At 34.6% G+C, this 27575-nt stretch overlaps 1 protein-coding gene across 1 annotated transcript in view; it reads left to right on the top strand.

Moving 5' to 3' along the window:
- The window catches only part of DARS1 (aspartyl-tRNA synthetase 1), a 58639-nt gene extending 32074 nt beyond the window's left edge, over positions 1-26565 (top strand). Inside the window, exons 5-16 of the mRNA XM_001490023.5 lie at positions 6561-6663; positions 9390-9470; positions 10467-10526; positions 12188-12299; positions 13138-13272; positions 15301-15448; positions 19112-19258; positions 20546-20588; positions 21928-22008; positions 23075-23186; positions 23361-23432; positions 25893-26565. Coding sequence (XP_001490073.1) covers positions 6561-6663; positions 9390-9470; positions 10467-10526; positions 12188-12299; positions 13138-13272; positions 15301-15448; positions 19112-19258; positions 20546-20588; positions 21928-22008; positions 23075-23186; positions 23361-23432; positions 25893-25984 — 1186 coding nt within the window. The 3' untranslated portion in view covers positions 25985-26565. The remainder of the gene's footprint in view (positions 1-6560; positions 6664-9389; positions 9471-10466; positions 10527-12187; positions 12300-13137; positions 13273-15300; positions 15449-19111; positions 19259-20545; positions 20589-21927; positions 22009-23074; positions 23187-23360; positions 23433-25892) is intronic.
- The last annotated feature ends 1010 nt before the right edge of the window (positions 26566-27575 follow it).

The raw sequence follows: 27575 nt of genomic DNA, 5'->3' as shown, positions 1-27575 counted from the left end.
AGGTTTACAGTGTCTAAGTGATGAAGTACAAATAAACTTTCACTTATTTCAGAGTCCTTTATTATGATCAGATCATAATAGCTTTGAATTCAAGGATTTTTTTTTAATTTCATAACTTTATTAAGCTTAAGATTGTATTAATCAGCTGTTGCAAAAATACTAGTGTGTAACAAACCACCTCAGAACTTAGTAGCATGGCAGTACTACTCAAAGCAATCTACAGATTCAGTACAGTCTCTGTCAAAATCCCAATGGCTTTTTTTTTTTTTTTTTGAGGAAGACTAGCCCTGAGCTAACATCCATGCCCATATTCCTCTACTTTATACATGCGACGCCTACCACAGCATGGCGTGCCAAGCGGTGCCATGTCCAATGGCGGTTTTTTTTGCGGAAACAGAAAAATCCATCCTGAAGTTCATATGGAATTTCAAGGGGCCCCGGATAGCCAAAACAATCTTGAAAAAGAAGAACAAAGTTAGAGGACCCACACGTCCTGATTTCAAAACTAACTAAAAGCTACAGTAACCAAAATAATGTTGTACTAGCATAAGAATAGACATAAAGGAGCCAGCCCCATGGCAGAATGGTGAAAGTTGCATATGCTCTGCTTTGGCGCCCTGGGTTCACAGGTTCAGATCCCAGTGCAGACGTACTCCACTCATCAGCCATGCTGTGGAGGCATCCAACATGCAAAAAGTGGAGGGAGATTGGCATGGATGTTAGCTCTGGGCTGATCTTCCTCAAGCAAAAAAAGCGAAGAAGATTGGCAATGGATGTTGGCTCAGGGCAAATCTTCCTCACCAAAAAAAAAAAAAAAAAAGACATAAAGACCAATGGAATAGAATAGAGAGCTCAGAAATAAACCCTAGCATATGTGACTAATTCATTTTCAACAAGGGTGCCAAGACTATTCAGTGGGGAAAGGACAGTCTTTTCAACAAATGATGCTGGGAAAACTGTATATCCATATGCCAAAGACTTTACCTTACACCATATATAAAAATTAACTCAAAATGGATGAATGACCTAAATATGAGAGCTAAGAATATAAAACTCTTAGAAGAAAGCTTAGGCCAAAAGCTTCATGACATTGCATTTAGCGGTGATTTCATGGATATAATACCAAAAGCACAGGTGAGAAAAGAAAAACTAATTAGTTGGACTTCATCAAAATTAGAAACTTTTTTGCCTCAAAGGACACTATCAAGAGAGTGAAAAAACAACCCACAGAATGGGAGAAAATATTTGCAAATCATATATCTGATAAAGGATTAATATCTAGAATAGATAAAGAACTCCTATAACTCATAATAGCAACAACTCACAAAAACCCAATTCCAAAATGGGCAAAGGACTTAAGTAGACATTTTTCCAAAGAAGAAATACAAATGGCCAATAAGCACATGAAAATACATTCAATATCACTAGTCATTAGGGAAATGCAAGTCAAACCACAGTGAGATACCACTTTATACCCATTAGGATGACTGTTATAAAAAATAATAATAATAAGGAAAAATAACTAGTGTTGGTGAGGTTGTGGAGAAATTCGAACCCTCATCCATTGCTGGTGGGAATGTAGAATGCTACAGCTACTGTGGAAAACAATACGCAGTTCCTCAAAAAGTTAAACAGAATTATCTATGACCTAGCAGTTGTACTTCTAGATACCCCAAAGAATTAAAAGTAAGGACTCAAACAGATACTTGTATGTTATTGTTCCTAGCAGCATTATTCATGATAACCAAAAGGTGTAAACAATTCAGATGTCCATCAGCAGATGAATGGATAAACAAAATGTTGTATGTACATATAATGGAATATTATATCGCTTTTAAAAAGGAATGAAATTCTGACATGTGCTATAACATGGATGAAAAAAAATTATGCTAAATGAAATGTCAGACACAAAAGGACAAATAACTGTGATTCCACTTACATGACTTACCCAGAATAGTTAAATTCATAGAGACAGCAAGTAGTTAGAGGTTACCAGAACCTGGGGTTGGGGGGATTGGGGAGTTAATTATTTAATGGGTACAAAGTTTCTGCTTGGGATAATGAAAAAGTTCTGGAAATGGGTAATGGTGACAGTTGCACAACATTGTAAATGCCACTGAATTGTACACTGAACAGTGGTTAAAATTGTAAGTTTTATATATGGTATATTTTACCACAATAGAAAAAAACAACTTAAAAAAAAACTCGGCTGCATACAAATAAACCTTGATTTCTTGCTTACACATCTGTGGGTCAGCCAGAGTTCGGCTCATCTAGGCTTATTTTGAAGCTGTGGTTTGGGTCCTGGTCTGCTTTTGTTTCTCCGCTTCCTAGGACCAGCGGCTACCTGAGGCATCATCTTCTCATGGAGAAAAGCAGGATTGCTGAAGGGCAGGTTCAGCTGCTCACACACATTTCCAGCCTTTGCTGGCATTGCAGCTGCTGACATCTCATTGATAAAGCAAGTCATATGGTCACACCCAAAGTGAAGAGGCAGAGAAGTACTTTCTGTCTACCTTGAAGCCATGGCAGAAGTATGGATGAATACTACTATCATAGAGGAATGAAGACTTGAGACCAATAATTCAGTGTACCATGGAGATATGCTAAGAACTTCAAAGTTTTTTTGGCAACATTAAAGAATAAGTTTGGCAACAGTAAAGAATTACTCATTAGTACATTATTTTAGACTAATGAAGCTTACTTCCTTCAAGTATTGAAACTTGACAGTTTTAACAGAATCCTTTAAGTCTATTTTATACATTCTTCCTTCGTACCTTTTTCTTAATGACAGAGGGCCACTATTGTGAACATCTATTGCTGTGCTAGTTTACAATGCAGTTCTTTGCCACTTCCCTGTTTTCATTTGTTTTGCTTTTTAATATATACTCTTCAGCAATCAAAACTGTTAGTACAACGGTTATGCCTACTTCTAATAGTTCCACCAGACTTCTGTTTTTTGCTTCTTATGTAATGTAGACATGAAAACTTAGAATCAAGATTGACAGAACTACAGATAAAGTAGTAACCTGTGTGGCACTCGTGTTGGAATGATGGGATTTTGCTCCTTCAGATAACTGAGTTCTGTGTGTTTTTCTCCCAAGTTGCATGTTTTATAATTGAGTTATTCATACATTATATCATTTGCTTAAAAATAATTGGTAGCCAACTCAAAATGTTTTTATATTTTATATAAAGAATGGTGCATTTTACAATTTTGTTTTCTAAGGACGGTGTTAAATTAGAAGTTAACTATTAAATTGATGGTTGACAGTTCCTAATGGATGACATCCAGTCTGTTGTGTCTCTTAAGGCATGTTTAATATCAAAGCTACACTAATTCATCTTATTTGTAGAGTGATGAATTATATGTAGGATCAGAAGGTGGTTGGAGAATGCAAGAGGTATAAGACACAATGCAGTGATAGTGTGTTTGGGAGGTGGTAGTAATAATAAAAATAGCTGACTTAGCTCTTGAAAAGATGTGTTTAATTTACTTCATTCATTTCTCCTACAATAAAATAGTTCCCAGGAGTTCCTCTGCTTTCCACCATGGATTTTTTTTCCCTACCATATCCTCTGTAAAAACCTAAGGCTTTTAATTGCCTGTTAGACATAACCCTCTTTCAGAATACCAACATAGTGGCATATTAGTTAACAAAATGTAAAACTGAAACCATAGTAGGGTCTCTTTATGGTAGCAGTCAAGCTACAATACATATACTATAAAGTGTTAAGCCATCAACAAACAACATCAGTTAAAATCATATTAATTAGATTTTTCTACAAACTGGAATTTTATCCTACTGGCAGGAGGTTATTCAGGTATTCCTGTCCATCTTGTATTGACTCTAATTATGCACACAGACACATGAAACCCTCATATGACCTTTTACTAGTTCTAACTAGCGAGTTCTAATCCGACTCTTTTTCACAAATTTGGCTCATTTTTTTGTTTTGTTTTAATGTTTTTTCTTCTGAATTCATTTATATCTAAAAATAAATAGGGATAGGTATATTGATATAGCTATGGATGTAGATGTAGATAAAAGACATTAGAGCTAAATTACATAAGGTTTAAAAAATCATGGAATGATTTTACTAATATCTAAATAGGCTATTTTAACAGCATATAGCTGCTAGGTACAATAAGGGGAAATAGATTGCAATGGCAGAAAGAATGGATTATAAGCATCCTCTGTATCTGGTTAATCCTGCCTTCTGGTTGGTTCAGTAGACCGATTTGTGATAGCAGAAGTTTAGCTTTGGCCCTAACTTAAGAAACAGGTCAGGTTTTCAGAAGTGCTATTTGTGAGTTGTTTAGTATGGGAAACTATGTTAAAAATGGTGGTGGTTTTCTAGTCTCGCTGATCAAGTGTTTTAGCAGACAATACTACTGAGTTAAAGTACTAGAGATAGACTTAGTTCCAAGTTTCAGGTCCTGGATAAAAGGAGTCATCTGGTACTTTTGAGGGAGGAAGAGGAGAAAATTTTGTTTTCTTTAATTGGAGCTTTAGCTAGCCTTGGGCAGAGTGTCTTTGACCACATTGCAGCTTCTTTCTGGAAGGATACTTGCTTAGAGCAGATGTGTGTAACTTGAAGAAGACTGTCTGATAATGGAAGGCCGCCTACTAGGGAGTCAAATGGGGTGAGGTAAGACAACCAAGAGGGCCCGGGACATAGTGGGAATGCCGCAGGGGGGAGCTCTAGTTGGGGCAGGTCAGGTTACTCAGTGAAGCAATACACTGATCAGTAAGAAAGAGAAACTGTCCTCGTGGAAACGTATGAGATAAGCAGCAGAAGCCTCACAAGGCCTGAATCATACTGGTAGGTGGCAGTCACATTGAAGAAAGATTCAGTGACACTAGATTGCCAGTATTAGAAAGCCCTTGGAATACTAAACTGAAGCCCCTTCACTGCAGGTCTCAGAGGAGCCTTATCTTATTCACCAACTACCTCTCTTACCTTAATAAATTCTGAGTTTTTCAATACACAAGAATTTAACTAAGTATTAGGTGATAACTCAGGTGCAGGAGACTTCTGAGAGTGCAGGAGATGTGTGTACTGTTGTGGGTTTTTTGAAGGTAGGTGGTAACAGACAGAATTCTAGGCAGTCTAGCAAAGTGAAGTCAAAATTTTTTTCTTTCTTTCTTCACCACTTTTCACCTATCATCCTCATTTTTGATCCTTTTCCAATCCTGAGCAAATGTTTATTGAAGTGGATTGTGGTGTTCCCTTTTATAAAATAAGCATTGTTGGATATCTGGAATCTTGTCCAAAAGCACCACCACTACTAAGGACCCAATTCCTCATCAGAATGAATAGAATTTTTCCTTTGAAAATTAAATCTTGTTGTTTTGTTTTGTTTAGATTCTGGCCGTTGATTTTGCAGGATTCTGGATAGGGACTTGAGCCATGAGAGCTTAATACAAAAGTTAACTGGGGCTTATGACATACTGGATAAACAGAGTCTGGGACAGATTTTCCTAATACATGTTTGCCCTTTCTATTACACCAGCTGCCCCGGGAACTCCACTCTCTCCCGGTTGTCGCTCTTGCATGTTTCTTCCTTCTTCTCTTTTCACCTCACTTCTGCAGCTGCAGTTACCACCTGAGAGTTTTAATTGACAGTTTTACATAGTAACCTCCCTTTGGCCAGTTGAGCCGCCATGATGCTGACATCACTCTCCAAGATCTGGAAGTTAAATCTTATCCTTTTCCACAAATATATTGACACATTCCATCAGTACAGGAATATACACAAAAGTAAAACTGGTGCATTTTGTATGGGAACCACCATTTTGGATTACACCATTTCTCCCTGGGTTATGTACTGGAGATCAAAAAATAATCAAATGGTGAGTTTAATATGCTACTTCATAAATCTTGTGTTTCAGAATTTGGGTGTCTTGTGTTCAAAATTCAAGCTTGTTAGAGAATTAAACTGCCCAAGAGATGCATTTACTTTACTCTTAGTATATATTAAGCTTCATATAGATATTCTTAACTGGGATTACACAATCCAGTAGGCTGTCTGTCATAAATCCAAAGATATTGTCTATGGCTTCTGAGTACACACTGAGGATTTAATTCCAGCACCCTACTGCCCTCTTATTACCTTGATATCTTTTCAGTTGACCTTCTATTATTTAATTCCATTACACACCAGTAATTGCATTTATTGAAGCCAGTGTTTCTCGTTATAGGAAATGCTGATCGTAGTAAATTTCAACCATAGGGAGGGAAATGTCCTTTAATAAATAATTGAAAGACTTTTTCCTACTTTTCACAACTCAGTGCTACTCCTACTGCCTTTTTGTCCAGAATATTTTATAAATGGTAACTAAATTACGGCATCTAAAAAATCATCTCTTCAAGGAATCTCACAAGGTGTGCTACATAATAGCTTATTGCAACTAGGTTAAAAAGACCAGCTTTGTCTCAAGTGGCTGACTGTGTTAAAGAAGAGTTTAATATATTCAGCTTTACTGTTGAGACGCCAAATGAGTTCTGACACCTCTGACGAGATGATTAAAGTTGGGAATTTTTTCTTTTGACAGCATCAACAAAGAGAGCATCGTAGATGTAGAAGGTGTTGTGAGAAAAGTGAATCAGAAAATTGGAAGCTGTACACAGCAAGATGTGGAGTTACATGTTCAAAAGGTAACTTTTTTCATAATACAAAATTGTGTACGGAAGTAGATTTGAGTAGTTCTTGTAACTATTCATATCAAACCTATATGTTCTTAATAATTAGAGTTCATGTAAAATACTGAGATTTATAAATTGATTACTGAATCAATTCACTTTTGTTACATAACCAACCATCCCAATACTTAGTGACTTAAAAAACAAACATTTATTTGCTCACAATTCTGTGCATCAGGCAGTTAGAGTTGGCCCATCTGGGATGGCTCATCTGTTCCCTGTGACTTTGGGCTCACTGATGTTTCTGGGACATCTCTCCCTCTGGCCTGTCTTCCTCCAGCAGCCTAGCCCAGGCTTGCTGTCATGGTGCCAGAAGGGTTAGGAAAGCAGCAAAAGAGGGAAGCCCTAAGTGCATGCACTTTTCAAGCTTCTGCTTGTGTCACCTTTGCTAAATATTCCTTTGGTCAAAGCAGGTCACATGGCAAAACTGAGATTTAAGGGATGGAGAAATAGATTCTACCCCTTGATAGGAAGAGGGCAACATCATTGAAAAAGAACCTATATACAGGAGCAGGAGGAATTATTGCAGCCGTTTTTTTAAACAATCTACCATAGTCACATAGGGAAAAATATAAAACACATCTAAAAAGTTTTGTTCACTATTATGAACCTATTTTGCTGTGAACTCTCCTCTGATGATGTACTTCTAAGGATTGATGAATTATACTAATTCTTAATCATTACATTTCCTTATAATCATATTTCTGATACTTTACAGTATTGAGAAGTCAAAAGAAACAACACTGTATTGGTGTTACATTCCAGCAATAATTTATTTTTGTATAAGATTTTTTTCTTCTTAGACATAAAAACTAGAAGTGCTCATTATCATTTACCATTAAAATACTCTAAGTGAATCAACACATATTTGGTACTGTTGAAATAACTGCAGTTTTGAACCTGCAGTTCTCAGATCCAGACCTAGTCTGTATTCACAATACGCATCATTCAGTTTCTCTTAAAGAGTAGTCCTTTCCCACCCTTAGCCTCGTGCATGTGTGTGTACAATAGAGCAGACAGATGCAGAAAGATAGACTCATACATAGACACTAATTTGGGAGAAAGTTGTATTTAACTGGATCTGATTGTCATGGAACTCTTCAACACTTAGAAAATCTTGTATTTTTTACTGACCGAACTTGCCAATTATTTTGTTCTCTTTTTGTCTCTCTCATTTCAAACCAACTCCAACAGGAAGTCTGTAACCTAGTAAAAGCAAACCAACCTAAGGGTATGCTGACCAAGAAAAAACAACCCTCTATTTTCCAAGTAACATATCTTTTTCAATACTTTAATAAATAAAATTTTAGTGACTAGAGCAAGTGAATGTACTTCTAAAATATTCTAATTATGTAGCATTCAGTACAACCTTAACAAATGTTAATAATAAATATAAAGCCTAAAGAGCTTACAGACGAATTTTGCCTTAATAAAATAATTGTAAAATATCTCAAAAAGCATAAAGTATTGTATACTAAATAGAATCTTAGAATAAGCAGTGATTCTCTCTTCTCGTTTCCTTATTACTTGCCCAGCAGTGACTGAGTATATACTTTGCGCCCAAGCACTATGTAAGGTTCTGGGGATGGAAGTGCTTACAACCTAGCGAAAGAGATGGTGAACTTCTACTAGTTATAAAAATAGAAGAGGCAGCTGTCCGGTTCTCCAACTCCACATTGGAGGTCAAAGGGAAATGCTACAACAGATAGAGGATGGTGACAGATAATTCTCTTTTACTATGAGGAGGACTGGAGTATCTTCCTAACACTTTGTCTTGGAAGGTCTGAGCTGAATGCTACATGTGATGTACCAATTGGAAGAATACCATTTCCTTTCCTGAATTAACTAAATAAGATCTATTTCCCTTTTGTGCAGGTTTTCCAGGTATAGTTGGGAATAACTAATAAGGTAACATGTTTTTTAAGGATAGTCAAAAAACCCTACTCATTCTTTATGACCCACCTGCCTGTTAGCACTAAAATGTGCAATTAGGGTGAGTGAATATTGAGGGATTTTAACACATAAAGGAACACCCTCTATGGCAGCTCCCAACCAGGAGAGCAGCAGGAAATGAGAGATAACATGTTTGATGAAAGAAGGCAGTGAAGGGCTATTGGATGAAGAATGAGAAAAGGAAGAAGTACAGCAGAGTTCGGCTGACTTTGGTCCTAGTGGTAGAAATGGCTAAATGCTGTTAACAATAAATAACAACTCATTTGTGAGTGGCCCCTTCACGTGAGCAAGCAAAGTGTTTTCACATTTGTTACTCCTTTTGATTCTTACCACAGACTTTACAGCGTAGAATATTGAAGCTCTGAGGTTAAGCCATTTGCCTAACAACAGCTTTTATGTAACAAAGTAAGGCCTTAAGCCCAGACCCCTCAACTCCAGTTATTACTTATTTATCACATTGGTATGCACCTTAGAGTTTACAAAATATGTGTATATATGTTATCTCATTTGACTGTTCCAACAGCCCACATAGATAGGCAAGAAATATTATTATCCCCATTTTATAGGTAAAAAAAATGTGCCATCTTGTTTAATTTTAGCAAGTAGTTTCAGTTAAAGATGTATGCAAACATTGCTTCATGTTTAAGTCAACTGCAGATTGTTTTTTTAAGCAAAAGATAACAGATTTTGTGTGCTTCATGATATTTTTGGTAATCTCTCACTTTCAGATTTATGTGATCAGTTTAGCTGAACCCCGCTTGCCCCTGCAGCTGGATGATGCTGTTCGGCCTGAGGTGGAAGGAGAAGAGGTAGAAATTACACTTTTGAAATACTGTGCTTCCTCTCTATGCTTAGTTTGCAAAACTTTGACGCCCTACTTTTGTATGAAGGACATGATTTGTGAATTGATGTGAGCTTCATTTTTATTTAAATTTACTCTTATATCAACAATTCTCAAACTTTTTGGTCTCAGGATCCCTTTATACTCTTAAGAATAATTGACCCTACAGGCTTTTGTTTTCGTAGTAGGTCTATCAATCAATATTTACAGTATTAGAAGTAAAACAATATTTTAATATTTATTAATTTATTTAAAATAATATAAATATATTATGTGCTTTATATTCTTATATCAATAATAAAAATAGTAAATAACATTTTATGAAAAATATTTTCAAAAACAAAAAATAATTTAGTGTCAGGAGTAACACTATTTCATCTACAAATCTTTGTAATGTCCAGCTTATTAGACCACATTTAGATTCTCATATCTGCCTCTGCATTCATTCTGTGTGATAGCACACATCAGGAAGCCTTTGGAAAACTCCTCAGTACAGTCAGGAGAAAATGAAAGTGAAAAGATTTTATTATAAAAAATAGGTTTCACTTCATGGACTCCTTGAAAGGGTCTCGGGGACCTTCAGTGGTGCCCAGAATGTACTTTGAGAACCACTACTCCATGTCAGCTTTTATCTGTTCCTTCAATCTTTAGCAGGTAGAATCAGGAATCTGTGAACGTACAGGTGGTTAATTCTTCTGATGTCCCAATAATGAGGCAAACTTTTTGGGGGTGGGAGATGGAAAGAAAGCATTAACTTCTGTTCATTCTCATTTCTCTTTTTTCTGCCTCTCTCTTTAACAGTAACTTCTCTCTGCCTGCTACTTGTCTCTTGGATCCCTGATTTTGGGGCATAATATTAACACACATAAACACACCATTCTCACTTAAAAGTAAACATGGCTTCTAAAAGTGTTTTTTGTGTTCTTAAAAAAATTGGTAATCTTTGTTTTCATCTTTTTTTTAGGAAGGAAGAGCTACTGTTAACCAGGATACAAGATTAGACAACAGAGTCATTGATCTTAGGGTATGCCTCATTTATTTAAGTGATGCGATTGTGCCAAAATCAAGGCAGGCAGGGATACAATACCGGTCTCAGGCTTACAAAACTAACTGGCATCTGTCTCTATGTAACTATGCTGATACAAGAAACAGTTTCTCTTTCTGACTGACCCCTCCCCTAAAAAGAATTGCAGGCAACAAGGACAGTGTAATAATAGTTCACAAGATACTGACTTGGTTGGTTTTAAAATGACAAAGGATCATAAAGCCAATAAATGGGCTTGCTTCCAGGTGACACTCGTTTTAGACAAGTTAGTCAGCAAGTGGAAGCGTATCCATTAATATCACTACAAAATTGTGAAAGAAATTATGTGCACATGTTAGAATGACTAGGTGGAGATAGTAATTAATGCCTCAATCCTTTGAATTTGATCTGAGCGCAGAATTAACAAAGAAGGAGTTGGCCTTGGTGGTTTACATAGTAATCTCATAGGTCTTCTGTTTCCCTTTCTGGTTTGGTTGCAAGTGAAAGAGTTCAGTGGTTTCATCATTGTAGTAAAACCAGTGTCATCTTTCTTTCTTAATGTTCTTACCACATCTTCCTCCGTTTCCCCTGATTATTTGCTTTATGTCTGCTTTTACCTTTTCCATTTTAATTTGCAGCATATAGAAAAGGCTAACAGTCATCAAAAGTCCTCTTAATACTGCCTAGAAACCTCAGGTTTTTCATAATTTTGTCCTCAGTTGTTAGACATCATACTGTATTTGCCCATGCTGTTTGTTCACACAGGTTGTTGGTTGTGCCTCTAGAATTTGGCCCAAAGAGTATTTTTCTTTGGCCCACATCATTTTTTCTTTTAATTTAAATTCATTGCCACTATTGAAAAATTGGGGTTTTCACATTAAATCTAGAGATGGCTTTTCTTAAAAAGTTGAAGGTGAATCCGGCAATACTGGACCCACATGGCAACAACAGCCAGCACTCTAGATGGGGCATTGTGTCCTCTACTATGCCCTGTACCACCCAGGAAGTATCATTTATTTATTTCATTTATGTTATTTCTCTGGCCCTTGTAAGCATTCACATTTTTTTTTAAAGATTTTATTTTTCCTTTTTCTCCCCAAAGCCCCCCAGTACATAGTTGTATATTTTTAGTTGTGGGTCCTTCTAGTTTTGGCACGTGGGACACCACCTCAGCATGGCTTGATGAGCAGTGCCATGTCTGCACCCAGGATCCGAACCAGCGAAACCCTGGGCCGCCGAAGTGGAGCGTAGGAACTTAACCACTCGGCCATGGGGCTGGCCCTGCGTTCACATTTTTAACCCCTACTTTGACTTTACATTTTGGGAAGCATTGTGTACATTAGTAACGTGAAATCTTTTTAGCACCTTAGCTTATGTCTGAACTACTATCTAATTTAAAGCCAGTTCTTTCATAGACTCTCAGCTTAATAAAGGCAGGAGTTGGAGAGGTTGGAGATAAATGGCAAAATTGCCCTTCTCCTTCTATAATGTGGAAAATTCTAAGATATATCCTTACACTAATTGTCATGTAGCCTAACTTTTCTCTTATATAATGAATTATGTTCTCTATGAACTTTCCAGGCAGGTGGACTGATTAGAAAATACTCCACTTCAGTTAATGTATCAAATTGACTTAATTAGATTTTATTATTGTCTTATAGACATCAACTAGTCAGGCGGTCTTCCGTCTCCAGTCTGGCATCTGCCATCTTTTCCGAGAAACTTTAATTAACAAGGGTTTTGTGGAGATCCAAACTCCTAAAATTATCTCAGGTATGCTTTAAGATATTTCTCTTAATTCTAAAAATAGATTTGCTTTTCCTCAAGTTGCCTAATATTAGTTTTTTAAACTTTAGAATCCCAAGTGTCCCTTAAGAGTAATTGGCATGAGACTATTTATTTTGAAAACTCTGCTATATTGCAGCAGTCACATATCGCTAACATCAGTAATACTACATCCCCTTATTTCAGGAATCCTTATGCAACAATGATTATAAAATGAGTCTAACACGAAGCAAGATTGTTGTTAGTTAAGTTGTACCAGACACTACTTTCATTATGTAGGTTTCTTTCTAAATTGGTATTGCAATTTTGCTTTGTATAAACTGCATTGTAAAATTACTAAATACTATAGATGGAAAAATCTCATTACTTATTATTATATGAGAACCTTATCTTAATCGTTTTACCCTTTTTAGAGTTGCTTAAATAACACTAAACAACATGTTATGAATGGCATTTAGTTATAAGAAATTGAATATTGCATTCTTGATAATTAGACACATTACTAAGTACATATTTTTTCGTTTTTAAAAAAAATTTTACAATCACAAGTTAGCTTTAATAGATTTGAAATTGATGCAGAAGGGTAGCATATGTATCCAAAGAAGTAAAATGAAGGTATAGACAAAGAAGCAAATCTGTCCTAAATATAAACTATTTAGAATCAGGTATAAGACTATCAGGTACAGACTGTGGTTTCTCTGCAATTCTTGATTTTTCTGTTTTTCTTTTTTAAGTGAAGTACTTGAATCAAAAGTATAAATGTTTTTACTAGAAGTTTGCATTGATAAGCTTATAATTGATAATAACATAAATGTTTACATTTCAGCCGCCAGTGAAGGAGGAGCCAATGTATTTACTGTGTCCTATTTTAAAAATAATGCATACCTGGCTCAGTCCCCACAGCTGTACAAACAAATGTGTATTTGTGCTGATTTTGAGAAGGTTTTCTGCATTGGACCAGGTAAGGTTTTAGCAATTATGGTTTTCTCAAGATTCATTAATTGTGCCATAGTTGTGGATTTAGAAACACATTTTACATACAGACATTTTGAAAGCTTAAATCCGTTTATATGCGGACTACATAAACACCAGACCTTGAGGTAAAAATGACAGTGTGCTTGGGTAGACATTTCCAAAAAAAGAAAATTGTCTGCTCAATAGTTCTTTAAACAGTTGAGCATCATTCATGTGAATAGAATCATAAGCATTGTATATTCCTACAGAAGAAGGCTGAAGAAAATTTTTATGTTGGGAGCATCTCATTTTAAAAATGTGTGCTTTGAAAATATACACCCTCTGAAATATATTTAAGTATGTTATTTATTATTCTTAAGTGTGATTAGAACAGAATTAGCTATCATTTGGACTGTCATTTTAAGAGAACATGTCATGTTCTCTGTAAACACTAAACACTAAAGAACAAGTGGTTACAATCTTCCAAATAATATATTTTGTTGTCCTATTTTAAGTTTACCAAGGTACCTCTGTATACTGTGCTACCAATTTTATTCCAAACCTATTGTTTTATTATTCCTATTTGCGCTGTCCTTAGTATTGATAATACGCTAAAGTCTGTTAGAAATTACTAACAAATGTCTGATATTTAATAGATTGTGTTAGCGTGGTTTTTAAGATGTATTTGCTAAGTTAATCACAAACTCATCATGTGGCAAAATTTTTCATGAGGCTAATTATAAGCAAAAACCAGCTTATAGTTCATTATGTAAAACTTACCAAGTTATTTTATATAAGTTTTTTGATAGCTTAATAAAATTAAATACCCGCTAATAGAGAAACTGGCAAGATCCTTAAGTGTCTTGATTTTCAACCAATTATTTGTTGAACACCTGCTGCATATATAGCCTTGCACTAGGTACCATGTACATAGAAGAATCAACCAGCACTTCTCAAATGTTAACGTGCACACAAATCACCTGGGGTCTTGTTAAAGTGCAGATTCTGACCAGTACATATAAGGTGAGGCTTGAGATTCTGCAGTTCTCACAAGCTCCCAGGTACTGCTGATGCTGCTAATTTGCAGACCATGCTTTGAGTGACAAGGGAATAAACATTGTCCCTGATCCCAGAAGAGAATAAGACATGCATACCTATAGCAGTCACAGGGACTAATCAACTGATTTTCACAATAAATAACCAGATTGTGCTGTACAATCAGCAGGTTGGTGTTAATTATGTAGTATAGATAGTGTAAAAACAAGAGTTTGCTGGAGTCACCATATAAGAAAACTCAAACTGAAAGGGGCTTTAAGGACAGAGTGGGAGATATAGACAATGGAGGTGGCATTCTAGTCAGAGGAAGCAGGATAAGTAAATGGCATGGAGAAAATAAAAGTAAGACTAGTTAGTGTTAAGAAGAAATGGGAAATGTAGGGTAGGATTAAATTATGGAATCAATAAAGGTTTTAGACTTTTGTCATTTTATGTCTTATTACAGTAGTCATTTGGGAACCATTGTAAGTTAGTGAGCAAGGATGTGTTATAAGAATATTACTCTTGCAGTGGTGTGAAAGATGGAGCAGAGCTAGTGTCAGGAAGACTGGAAAGGAGGAAAGTGCAGTGAGAAGAATAAGAGCTGGACCGAGGTGATGGCTGGTTTATGTATAATGTTACTTCATTTGTACAGATTTCATTTAGCTCGAGTCAAGTTTTAATAAAATTGAGAGGAACTCACTATATTGCATCTATTTTTAATTATTGAGAAGGCACTTCGGGATCTTGAATTCCCTTGGGGTTCTTGTGAGCCTCGTGTATTAATTTACATTTGTTACAGCTTTTACTACATGACTATAGGAGTTTGCTGTCCAAGAGAATGTTGAAACAGATGGCTTATCAAAGGTCTTTCCAACCCATTAATGGTAATGAAAATAGTACCATTTGAGTACTAGTAAATGGAATTTTGTATTTAAATCCCAATTTCTCCAAAATTTAAAACACCATTTACTATGTATTTCTTTTATTAATGTTACAGTATTCAGAGCTGAAGACTCTAATACCCACAGACATCTAACTGAATTTGTTGGTTTGGACATTGAAATGGCTTTCAGTTACCATTACCATGAAGTTGTGGAAGAAATTGCTGACACTTTAGTACAAATATTCAAAGGGCTTCAAGAAAGGTAAAAAAAAAATATTTTATATACCTAGTTTCAAATCAGTTTGGGCACTTCAAAATAAAGCAATTCTTGAAATGTAAAACTAGTTTTTATTGAATATATGTATGTCTATTGAATACGTGTGTGTATATATATGTATGCATGTATATATATATATATATATATATAAAGACTTGCCAGTTAAATTATCAGTCACTTAGTGAAAAAATCCACACGTAAAATAGTACTTCTGGATTCAAGTCAATTGGGGTTTCAGCTAGGGAAGTTTACCAGATTGTGAACAACCTAACCATATTTGTTTTTCCTTTATACTGACAACCTGAACATCTCAAGAAATAGTGCCTATGTTATTTTTATAACAATTTATTATCTGGGAGGTAGTATGGGGTAGTGGTTAAGAGCTTGGATTCAGCTAGATCCAGGTAGCCTGAGTTCAAATCCCACCTCTGCTACATATCTGTGTGGGCCTTGTGCGAGTTATTTAACTCTGTGCCTCAAATTTCTTCAGCTATAGTAAGTGAAGACAATATACCTCAGAAGTTAAAAGTCCCTTCAGTCTACTAGTTTCTAATCTTACTGAATTTCTCTGTGTAAACTAAGCCTGTGTCAGGAATGGTTAATTCTTACATCAGTTTTTATTTACACTGAGTGCCCAGTAAAGACTCGAAACTAGTACACTGAAGTGACTTTTGACTTATATGGGCTTGGTAAATTGACATCATTTACAGAAAATTATTAGACATGTTTCAGATGGTCAGAAAATTGAATTATGTAAAATGTTCACTTTAGGTACACCCTCTAAACTGGCAAACAGCTTCTCCCTTAAGGGTCATTGAAGTTTACTTGTGACGATGTTTAATATAGAGAAAATAGGGAAAGAATGGAAAGCAAGTTTAGTAGAATCAAGAGAGTCTTTTTTTCCCTTTCTCCATTCTTATGACAGTACTTCAAGTAGTAAGTAGGCTATAATAGACTTAACTATTAATTGTTGACGTATTTGGATATGCTTCATTGATACATAAAGAGTTCAGAAATATTATGAATCTTATTTACTTCATTGCAAGTTTAATGAGTAATTTCAAGAACACAGAAATTAATCATTGATCTTATAAAGATAAGATATTTTCCAGGCATTCTCTGCATTGCATTGTACCTTTAATACCAGTTAATTTGATAACTTGTTAATTGACAGCCTTTTTTTTTAAACTTTTGTCCTCTGAAACATTTCAATACAGTTTTAATTTTAAACAACTTTCATTCAGATAGTATATGTAACAGTTAATGTTTCCTTATAAAACAGAATATCCTTTGAAACTACAATGAAGGAACAGAGCTTTTCTCATTTCCTTTTCACATTTATAATTAAAGAAAATTTCTGAAACCCATTTATTTTAGATACTGATATCTTGTCTTTTTAATACTGGAATGTGAAATTTTCACTTTGGTCTTGGTAACAACAGACCAATCATGAATCGGGCCCTTGGGATTAATCAGATCTCTCCTTAGCAAATTAGAGACCCAGACACTATTATCACTGGACCTTTTAAAGCCTTCTTTCTATACTCTATGAGTCACTTCAGTTGTAAATTGGGTTCCCTGGCTTATGTCATATCCCTCTCACGTTATCATTAGTACTTATCTCTTATAGAAGAAAAATACTCAAACATATTTTAAAATATTGATAGTCATATTTTGGTATTACCATTGATAGACATGAATGGAGGTTAATATCCAAAGCAAAGAAAAGCAATTTAAAAATCAATTATTTGGGGGCCAGCCCTGAAGCCGAGTGGTTAAGTTCGTGCGCTATGCTTCGGCGGCCCTGGGTTTCGCCCCTTTGGATCCTGGGCACAGACATGGCACCGCTCATCAAGCCTTGCTGGGGCAGCGTCCCACATAGCAGAGCTAGAAGGACCTACAACTGGAATATATACAACTGTGTACTGGGGGGTGCTTTGGAGAGAAGAAAGAAGAAGAAAAAAAAAGATTGGCAACAGATGTTAGCTCAGGTGCCAATCTTTAAAAGGAAAAAAAATCAATTATTGAGGTCTTCTTAACCCTTCTTATGTGAATATTTGAATAAATCAATGGCTAAGCTTTATTGCTCCCATGAAAGTCTTTAAGACTAAACAGGAAGTGATATTGTTTTAATTTCTACTGTTTTCATAGAATATAAACATACTTTTTTCAATGCTATTAATAATGGAAAGTTTCAAAACACATACAAAAGTAGGGAGATTAGCCTAATGAACTCTTATGTACTCATCACCCAGTTTCAGTCAGACAAAACCCATGGCCAGTTTTGTTTTACCCATTTCTCCCACCCCCTTATTATTTTGAAGCAAATTCCAGCTATGATTTCATCCATAAATACTTTAGCAAAAATATTCTTTTTTAATCTTCATAAAATATCATCCTCCTTAGCAACAGTTCAATGCAGTAAACATTTATCTTGTGCCTACTGTTGAGAGGTTAGACACTATACTGTAGTGATTATTAAAATGGGAAAGAAATTGGTACTCTCCTAAACAACCTTACAGTATAATGAGAATGGGGAAAGATAAGTATTCATTCATTTGGTCTTCGTTGATGATAGATAAGTGTTGTTAAAGGGTTAAAAAGTCAATTTTTTTTTTTTTTTTTTTTTGCTGAGGAAGATTCACCCTGAGCTAACATCTTTTGCCAATCTTCCTTTCTTTTTTTTTCCCCCTCCCTAAAGCCCCAGTACAAAGTTGTATATTCTAGTTGTAAGTCCTTCTAGTTCTTCTGTGTGAGCCACCACCACAGCTTGGCTATTGACAGATGAGTGGTGTGGTTCCACACCCAGGAACAGAACCTGGGCTGCCAAAGCAGAGCGCACCAAACTTTAACCAGTAGGCCATCAGGGCTGGCTCCAAATTTTTTCTAATGCCTCATAAAATGGGTCTTTTATGTTTCTAACAATGTTAGCTGCTATGAGTTACAAAGTTTTTAATCCTTTAATACCACAGTGGTGACTAACAACAGGAGACTGAGAAGTGGTGTTTAATATTTTAAGTATTTAAATTCTTTAACTAAATTTCTTGATAATACTTTGTCCTGGTTCCTGGTACATACACTAATTCAAAGAATGATTTTCTGTGCCATAGATAGGTACTTTTTCTTTGCTGTTGGTAATACTACTGAAGAGCCAAAACGGCCCTGAGGCAGTTTCTGCACTGAGGCTGATTTTACACAAAAGAGCTTTATTCTAAAAGCATTTCCTTTTGAGTTATCTCTGAATTTCAAATTGTATTCAGTGGAACACCTAGAACTGATAGTATATACAGTTGGCTCTTGGGTCTGTTTCAGCCAGCCACGTGGGAACAGGCTCCTGAGACAGCTGGGAGGGTCTGTGGGGCTGCGTTGTTCAGCTGGAGAGGGCACTTAGCTAACCGTTGAGCTTTCACGCCTGAACCTCTTCATCATTACACATATAGTGACTCCTGTGAAATGTTAAAGATGTTTTCTTTGTTGAAAAAAAAAAGTGTATCAAGTGTGTGGAAGAATAAAGCTGTATGCTCCTTATTTCACCAGTTTTAATAGAATTTTTTTTAAAAATTGGTTTTTATACATTGCTACAGTGACCTCTTGTGGGGAAAACATTTATCTCACACATTTTTATTAACTGAATCATTGTACAAATAGGTTTCAAACTGAAATTCAGACGGTGAATAAACAATTCCCATGTGAGCCCTTCAAATTTTTGGAGCCAACTTTAAGACTAGAGTACTGCGAAGCACTGGCTATGCTGAGGGAAGCTGGGATCGAAATGGGAGATGAAGAAGATCTGAGGTTTGTCTTTGTGATTTTTAAAACTTGAGTGATTATGTTTCAGGTATGAAAGATTGAATATGTTAATGAATGGTGATTTTTTTTACCCAGTTGATAGACTTCGGTTTATTAACTTTGCATATAGTCTGCTGCTGTTGTGTTTAATGTGTGATCTGAAATAAAATGTTGGGTTTAATGCAGTTCGCCTGAGCTTCAATAGTTTTATTTATAAACACCATTTTTTGTTTTCCCCCCTCATATTTGTAATACTTTAAAGAACATAGGGACTTTTGTCTGTGATTTTATCATCTCATGTGTAACCTCTATTTCTAAATCAGTGTGTTAGACAGGATAGATAGCAGTCTAAATCCATCCCCACATAGAATTAGGGCATACAATGGTTAAGATCGCCAAAAGTTCTGTAAATCACTGTTCTTTATTTGATATCCAGTATTATCTAAATTCAGATCATACAACTTATAATTTTGAAACAAATTACTATGTAGTTTAATAAAGATTGGAAATTACTATCTACTTACATGTTATTGAAAGGTTCTTAAGTTAAAATATTTAAGTTATCACAGTAATTCACATGAATGTAGGAGGGAACGGATGATTATTGTCATTTCCTAGGTTTTATTTTTTTAAACATATTTTACTCAAAACGCTTTATTTTTGTGTAACAAAAATATATAGATACATGTATATGGTTTTAAACATCCCCTGCATTGCTAGATGACATTTTAAGGCAAATTGTAAATTCTTTGGACAATATTTTCTTAAGTATTTTGGAAATTGTTCTTAAATAGGATAGTAGCTAAAGTAGCAACCTCTTAGGTATAGAAATTTAATTGGTTTATATAAACACTTGTATTTAAAGACTTGGAAATACTGATTTTTGTTTTTATAAACCTTTGATAAAAATAAAAAAAGAGAGACCATTTTGAAGCGGAACCATTTAATGGCAAGAATAGCTTATGTTGGTATGGTGAACTTTTATTGTATGTAATTTAGGAAATTATTTCATCCGTATCATTTCTGAATCATTGAATTGCTAAATTGTGTTTTTGGTTTTATTTATATATTGTTGAGCAGCATCTACTAAATGCTAAGTCGCTGTACCAGGTGCATTCATAAGTGGTTCCCAGTAGTGTTTACCTTTTAAAAAAGCAGCAGGATAGATAACTGTATTTTGGCCAAATTTTTTATCCTTTGAGAACTTCAAATAGAAAAGGTGCCTTATTAACTTATAACTCTTTTAAGTTACTATTTGATCTTCAAACACCTGATTTCATGTTTCTTTTTCAGTACACCAAATGAAAAACTGTTGGGTCGTTTGGTAAAGGAAAAGGTAGGATTCTTCTACATGCTGCATTTCTTTTTCTAAATCTGAAACATATCCTGGTACTAAAGAACAGTTGCAGAGGGCACTAATCTTCCTAGAATGGTATGATTCCAGAATAAATAAAAACCAAGGGGGTCTTTTTAATTTTTGGAAAAATAAAAAATCTCCAGACAGGCTTTGCCCAGATGGCTTGATTAGCTCAATATTTGATTTTTGTATGGTTATATCACTAAAAGTGGTATGTATGTCACATTGTCAGATTAGTTGGAAAAGACTTCATGATGTTTTGAAATTATTTAGAAATGGTCTTCCCTGAGTGCCCCTGCTGATTCATGGGACTGGAAGGTAATGAGTTTCCTTTCCACCTCTTAGGTGAAAGCTACTTTCCTATCTCATTTTCTAAAACTCCAGATAAGATAAAAGCTAAACTTAGTGTAGTCTTTAAAGAAATTAAGAGAATTCTGTTATGAAATGAAAACAGACCCTGAGCTCCTCCTGCTGGTTGCACTCAAAAGTGTTAAACTGACTGGGGAACTATTTCTGAAACTGCACTGAGTTTATACCTTTAAAATGCTGTTTCAGCAGAGCCAATTCCAGTTTGTCAGCTCTGTTGACATTCCCTCTGCACTCTAGTTTTAGCAAAAATGTTTAACGTCAAAACAGTTGAAATGTGATTGGTTTCTTTTTAATTAAATCCATAGTAAATACTCTTTCTAACAAAAATTTGTAATTGCATGTTAATGTTATTTCTTTCGAGTGTAGTTTTCATTTGAAGAAAACTACCAAATTTCTTTTAGATATTTAAATGGAATTTTAAATTATTGGGAAAAGAATCAAGATTTTTTTGAAGATCAATATTGTAGAAGATGTCAGTTTTTTCCAAAATAATTTATAGATTTAATAATTTATAGATTTTGTAAAACCCAAAGAGGTTTGGGATAATTTAACAAAAACAATTATAAAATGGATCTGAAAGCCTAAATGAGCTAAAATAGCAAAAGGAAAAAAAATGAAAATCAAATAAGTTTACCGCAGTCTTATTTTTGATGAGGGAGAAATTGGAAAGAAAGCACATGTCCATAAAATGAATGAATATTTGAACTATGATTGCATAGTCAGCAGGTTCCAAAAATTAAGTATTGGAAGAATTTATAACATCATGGCAAAATACTACAGGATACGGATGTTACTTGAAAGAAGAATACTTACTGTATATTCAGTGTAATTACAGTAATTTTGAAGAACAAAACATAAAAAATAAGACAATTAAAAAGAAGGCTAACATTTTGGTACTTTTATTAAATTTCTTAAAACTCTATTTTAATGATATTTATTCTTTTTATAGTATGATACAGATTTTTATATTCTTGATAAATATCCATTGGCTGTAAGACCTTTCTATACCATGCCTGACCCAAGGAATCCTGTAAGTAATTTGATTTTAAATAACCTGTTTTGGGGAAGAAGGAAAACTTTATTGTCACTGTGTCAAATTGTACAATGGGAATAATGGTTTCATTAGTAATTTCCAGTTTTGATGGACACATTGTTATATTTATTACTAACTGGTTTCTGCCAATTCAGGTCAAAATGATACTGTGAAATTTGAATATTCTAGCAAATTAGTCCCAATATTAAAAATCATTATCAGTTGCCATTTTTTAAAGATTTGTAAGGAAGAAATACCATATAAATATAATAAATAGTACTACTAGCTTTGCAGACTTCAGCAAATCATCTTCTCATTGACCTGGAACTAATAATTCACATTCTGTCTTGAGTTAATGGAAATAATGTCTTGTGGGCTGTTACCGGTTTCCGTTGCATGGTTCCCAGACTCCAGTGTGCATGACAATCACTTGGAGAACTCCTTAAAACAGATCCCTGGGCCCCATCACCACACATTCTGATTAGTTGGTATGGGGTGGGGCTTCATAATTTGCATTTCTCACGAGTTACCCAGTATACTGAGGCTACTGGTCCAGGAATCACACTGTGAGAACCATTTAATTTAGGGAAAGTAAGTTAAAACCTAATAGGGAATAGGTTAAGCTATGATAAGTTGATGTGCAATTAACTTTCCTTAAAATAAAAAAGGAATTTTAAAAATTGAAAAGACTAACACCTGTTGATAATCTGAAGTTCCAAAAGTGACCCCCAAATCATATCACACTTAAAAACATTTCATATGATAAAGGAAATAACAGTCCATACTACATCTTAAAAGTTGGATATGGTGCTCTGCTTTGTTATTGAAAGGGATGGGAGAAAATCTGATAGAGGCAAATAAAAAGTTATTATTCAACCCTCACTAGTTTAATTCTGCTTTAGAGAAACAAATTAAGTTCACTGGAGCAGGTTGCAACATTAATTATAGGAAAAAATGGACTTGGTCTTCATGCAACAGAGATTTTTTTTCCCCACAAAAGTGTAGTGGAAATAGTATGATAGCCACTTGAAGAGTGGTATTTCCTTGTTTGTTTTTCTTGCAGAAACAGTCTAACTCTTATGATATGTTTATGAGAGGAGAAGAAATACTGTCAGGAGCTCAAAGAATACATGATCCTCAGCTGCTAACAGAGAGAGCCTTACATCATGGAATTGGTAAACAACTTAAATATGTTTAGGAGGGTAATGAATATTCTGAAAACAGTACATTTTAAATAGTTTAAAGACGTCTCAGAGACACAGTCATTTGTTTTAATATTCATTGAACAATAATTGCTTTCATACTTTTTTTAAGCTAAATAAGGTAATAAATTGTTTGTTTTTTTGTAGATCTGGAGAAAATTAAGGCATACATTGATTCCTTCCGCTTTGGAGCCCCTCCTCATGCTGGTGGAGGCATTGGTAATATTCCTTTAATATTATGACAATAATATTTCCAACCCAGATTTCGTTTGGCAAAGTGTTCATTCAATTTTAAGTAAATTTCCTCAGCATTAGACTCCAAAAAGTAAATTGTGTTTATTGTTATTGCTTACAAATAAGTCCGAAAGTGCTAAGTGTAATACAAATTTGAATTATAAGAATTTTTTAAAGTGAGATTTGATTTCCAAGGAAGAAAATGAAGAGCTAACTTGTGTGTTCTGAAATATTTTAGTAAAGTTCTAGCTATTCTTTTTCTCCTAAGAGTTTAGAAGCAAAATGTCTCATATATTAAGTATCCTGTTTTCTCTTGCATCCACAAGTTCATTCAGATTAGCCCAAATTAATGCTTTCCCTTGAGTCAGCACAGACTGCTGCTCAATGTTTTTGTTGAAATGTAACATTTCATTGACTTTTAGGATGATTTCTCAAGTATATGTAAGATACTGCTTTGTGATTTAAAATGAGTAAATGTTTAACTGACTCAGCTTTTGGATGTCCATATCAAAGACTCTTAAAAAAAATTCTGAGGGGCTGGCTCCATGGCTGAGGGAGTTCACGCACTCCGCTGCGGCGGCCCAGGGTTCGGATCCTGGGCGCGGACATGGCACCGCTCATCAGGCCACGTTGAGGCGGCGTCCCACATCCCACAACTAGAAGGACCTGCAACTAAGATATACAGCTATGTGGCTCGGTGAGGGGAGGGTGGTTGGGGAGATAAAGCAGGAAAAAAAAAAAAAAAGATTGGCAACAGTTGTTAGCCCATGTGCCAATCTTAAAAAAAAAAAAAAAAAAGAATTCTGAATGTAAAGGTTTGTTGAAGCTTTTGTTTGGAGCTTTTTTTGTGAATAGGTAGTACACTTAGAAAATTTTCAAAATGAAAGGGTAGGGGCTGGCCCCATGGCCAAGTGGTTAAGTTCACAGGCTCCGCTGCAGGCAGCCCAGTGTTTCGTTGGTTTGAATCCTGGGCATGGACATGGCATTGCTCATCAGACCATGCTGAGGCAGCGTCCCACATGTCACAACTAGAAGGACCCACAACGAAGAATATACAACTATGTACTGGGGGGCTTTGGGGAGAAAAAAGGAAAAAAATTTAAAAATCTTTAAAAAAAAAAAAAAAATGAAAGGGTATAGAGGAGTGTACATTCACTTCCTTACAGGAAAGTATTGTTTCTAGTTTTCTGTTTACCTTTGCAGGTAATCTTTGCATATGCAAAAATACATGCATTTTAAAATACATTTTTACACAATTGTAGCATACTATATCAACCGTGCAATACCTCACATTTTTCACTTATATTTTGTAACTCATTCTTTATCAATACTTAAAGAACTTTTTCATTCTTTTTTTATCACTACATAAAATCCATTGAAAGGGTACACTGTAATCTTGTTAACCAGCTTCCTGTAAATAGACATGTAGGTTGTTACCAGCTTTTTGTTATTACAAACAATGCTACATTGACTATATAGTTTGTTTTAATGGGAAATTTACAGCTATTTTCTCTTATTCAGTAATGTGTATTTTGTATAATATTTTACAAGTTTTTGTGACTGATAATGTAAATTTTAATCTTGTGAAGAAGGACACTTGAATGGTTATCAAAATACCACCTGTTTTTTGACAATTAATGTTTGAGAGGAAGATGGGATGTGGTATGGTTTTTTTTTTTTGATTAGTGTTAGATTACTATAATACAAGGTTCAAATTTACATCTGCAGATGCTTTTTAGTAAGGAATAGCAATAAAAATGTTAATTCTCTCATTTATATTTTTGTTTTAGAAGTTAAATATATTCCTCTTAGTCCTCTACAACATTAGTGAAATAAATTGCACACAAAAAATTTCCTTTGCTAGTTCTGCTCTGTTTGTTAGTCTTAATTCTTGTCAGTACTATAATATTTAAGTCACATGTCAAAATCAGTCTCTTCTTCACTCAAAACATTTAGTACATGTACTCTAGAGTCTTTTATACTAGGAACTACCTTGTTGCATGTCTATTGAATTACAGTAAATTTCTGGTACTTCCATTGATAAATTTCCATGAACAAGTTTATGGCTCTCATCTCATACTGATAGCCTGGGCCACATAATTAAATTCTGGTCTCATTTGAAAACATATAGGCTTATAAAATGTTTTGTTTGTTTATATCATAAATTTCAGATGTTCATATAGATTTTTGTAGATCATATTTCACAGAATCCATACAACTTAAAGATATCTCATTTAGTCCCTCCCACATCAGCATCGTCTCTATTCTGAATTAGACCCAAATCATTCAATTTTAAATAAACTCAAAATAAGAGAAGTCATTTTCCTTCCTAACAAGGAAGAGTATTTTTCTGATCAGTGATATTATGTTGGTAGTTTTCCATAAGTAAGACTCTGAGAGGTTTTTAGAAAAAGAATTAATTTTTTTTTTTTTCGTTTTCCCCAGGGTTGGAACGAGTGACTATGCTGTTTTTGGGATTGCACAATGTCCGACAGACCTCAATGTTCCCTCGTGATCCCAAACGACTCACTCCTTAAAGAAAGCCGTGCTTTTTATTCTTTCCAGTAACCTGCTATTGATCAGGCTGTACCTTAGGTACTTAAAATATGCAATAGAATAAATGTCTTATCTGAAGTGCCACAATTACTTTTGGATTAATTTAGTATAGGTTACTTTAAAAAAGATTTTTATAACTTTGGACATGCTTCATTAGGAAATGGTTGAACATTTTAATGAAAAATTCATATGGTTACATTAAAAATTCATTTTGCATTACTACAATAAATGTTAACAACTTTAAACAGTTAAGATTGTGTAAATTTTTTTCTTTTCTATATTACAGTGGCTACAATATTAATGTCTTAAATTTTGAATATTTGAGCTTATTTTTTTAAATTCTTACATTGAGATAAGAACAATGTAGGGAAGTATCTGAGATTTTAATGAATGTATAATTGGCATATCATGGAAAATTAGGCAGAAAGTATCAATTCTTAAAAGTTGTGCTGCCCAGAAATCATGTAAAGCAGGTGAGAATACTGGTTAGAAAGTATTCAATATAATATTGTATTAAATTGTTAAATTATAAAGCTGGATTTCAATAAAATTTTAAAACTAATTATAGTTGTCTTTGTGTTACTTCATGGCAGTCTGATTTTTTAACTAATTCTTGGCAGTTAGAATTTAGGAAAAGAAAAAATATACAACTGGTTTATGTAAATGCATAAAAACGAAACTGATTATTCATAACATGTATTCATATCAAGTGTAAGGATATGAGCTCTTAAAGCTGAAAGGTTGGGTTACTTAACCGTTTATTTCACATAGATTAAAAAATATTTCAGAATTTTGTTTCATTTTTACCTGGTACTGGTATTTAGTGAATGTCGCTAAAATATACTCCCATTTTCTCTACCAAAAACAAATTTCTATGTAAGAATTACAATTTGAAACACCTTCTCTCTAGATTATTAAATATGTTGATGCTAATGTTAATTTTATAGTGAGCCACACGTAATGAGCACGAACAAAATAATGTAATGCAGATATTTTCCTACAGGAAAAGAAAAAGTAATACAGAAAAATAGAAGGGGCAGAAAGGTAGGAGATTACCCCTGGACCATAGACATCTGCCCATTATTTTTGAAGGTTAATTTATTTCACCATCTAGATTATAAACTCTTTGAAAGTAGAGACTCAAGTTTTATATCTTTCTTCATATCCTACCAGAGTATCTTGAGTATAGTAGGCACCTCAAAAGTGTCTAATAAATTTAAACCACACCAAAAATAAAATGGACTGCTATCCATCTTTTTCTGTAGTGTGTAATCTCCAGGCCCTAAAGTAGTATGATAATAATGGCCCCAGAGCTGGTCTTCTCAAGTTCATAGAATTATAGCTTCTTTCAAAATAAATGGTTTGTAAAGTCTTAGAATGATATAATCTTTTTTGTTTAATTCTTTTTATTATGAAGTATTTCAAACATGCCAACCAGATGACAGCAGGATAAAAAGGACACCCCTATACTCACCACTCAGCTTTATCAAATCTTAACATTGTCATATTTGCTTCAAATAGGGGAAAAGAAATTGTGGATACAGTTAAGGCCTCCTGTATACCCACCCTGAT

Source organism: Equus caballus, chromosome 18 (assembly GCF_041296265.1).
Source record: "Equus caballus isolate H_3958 breed thoroughbred chromosome 18, TB-T2T, whole genome shotgun sequence".
In the NCBI taxonomy this organism is placed as follows: Eukaryota; Metazoa; Chordata; class Mammalia; order Perissodactyla; family Equidae; genus Equus; species Equus caballus.
Note: the sequence above shows the minus strand (reverse complement) of the source record. Positions and strands in the feature narration are given on the sequence as shown.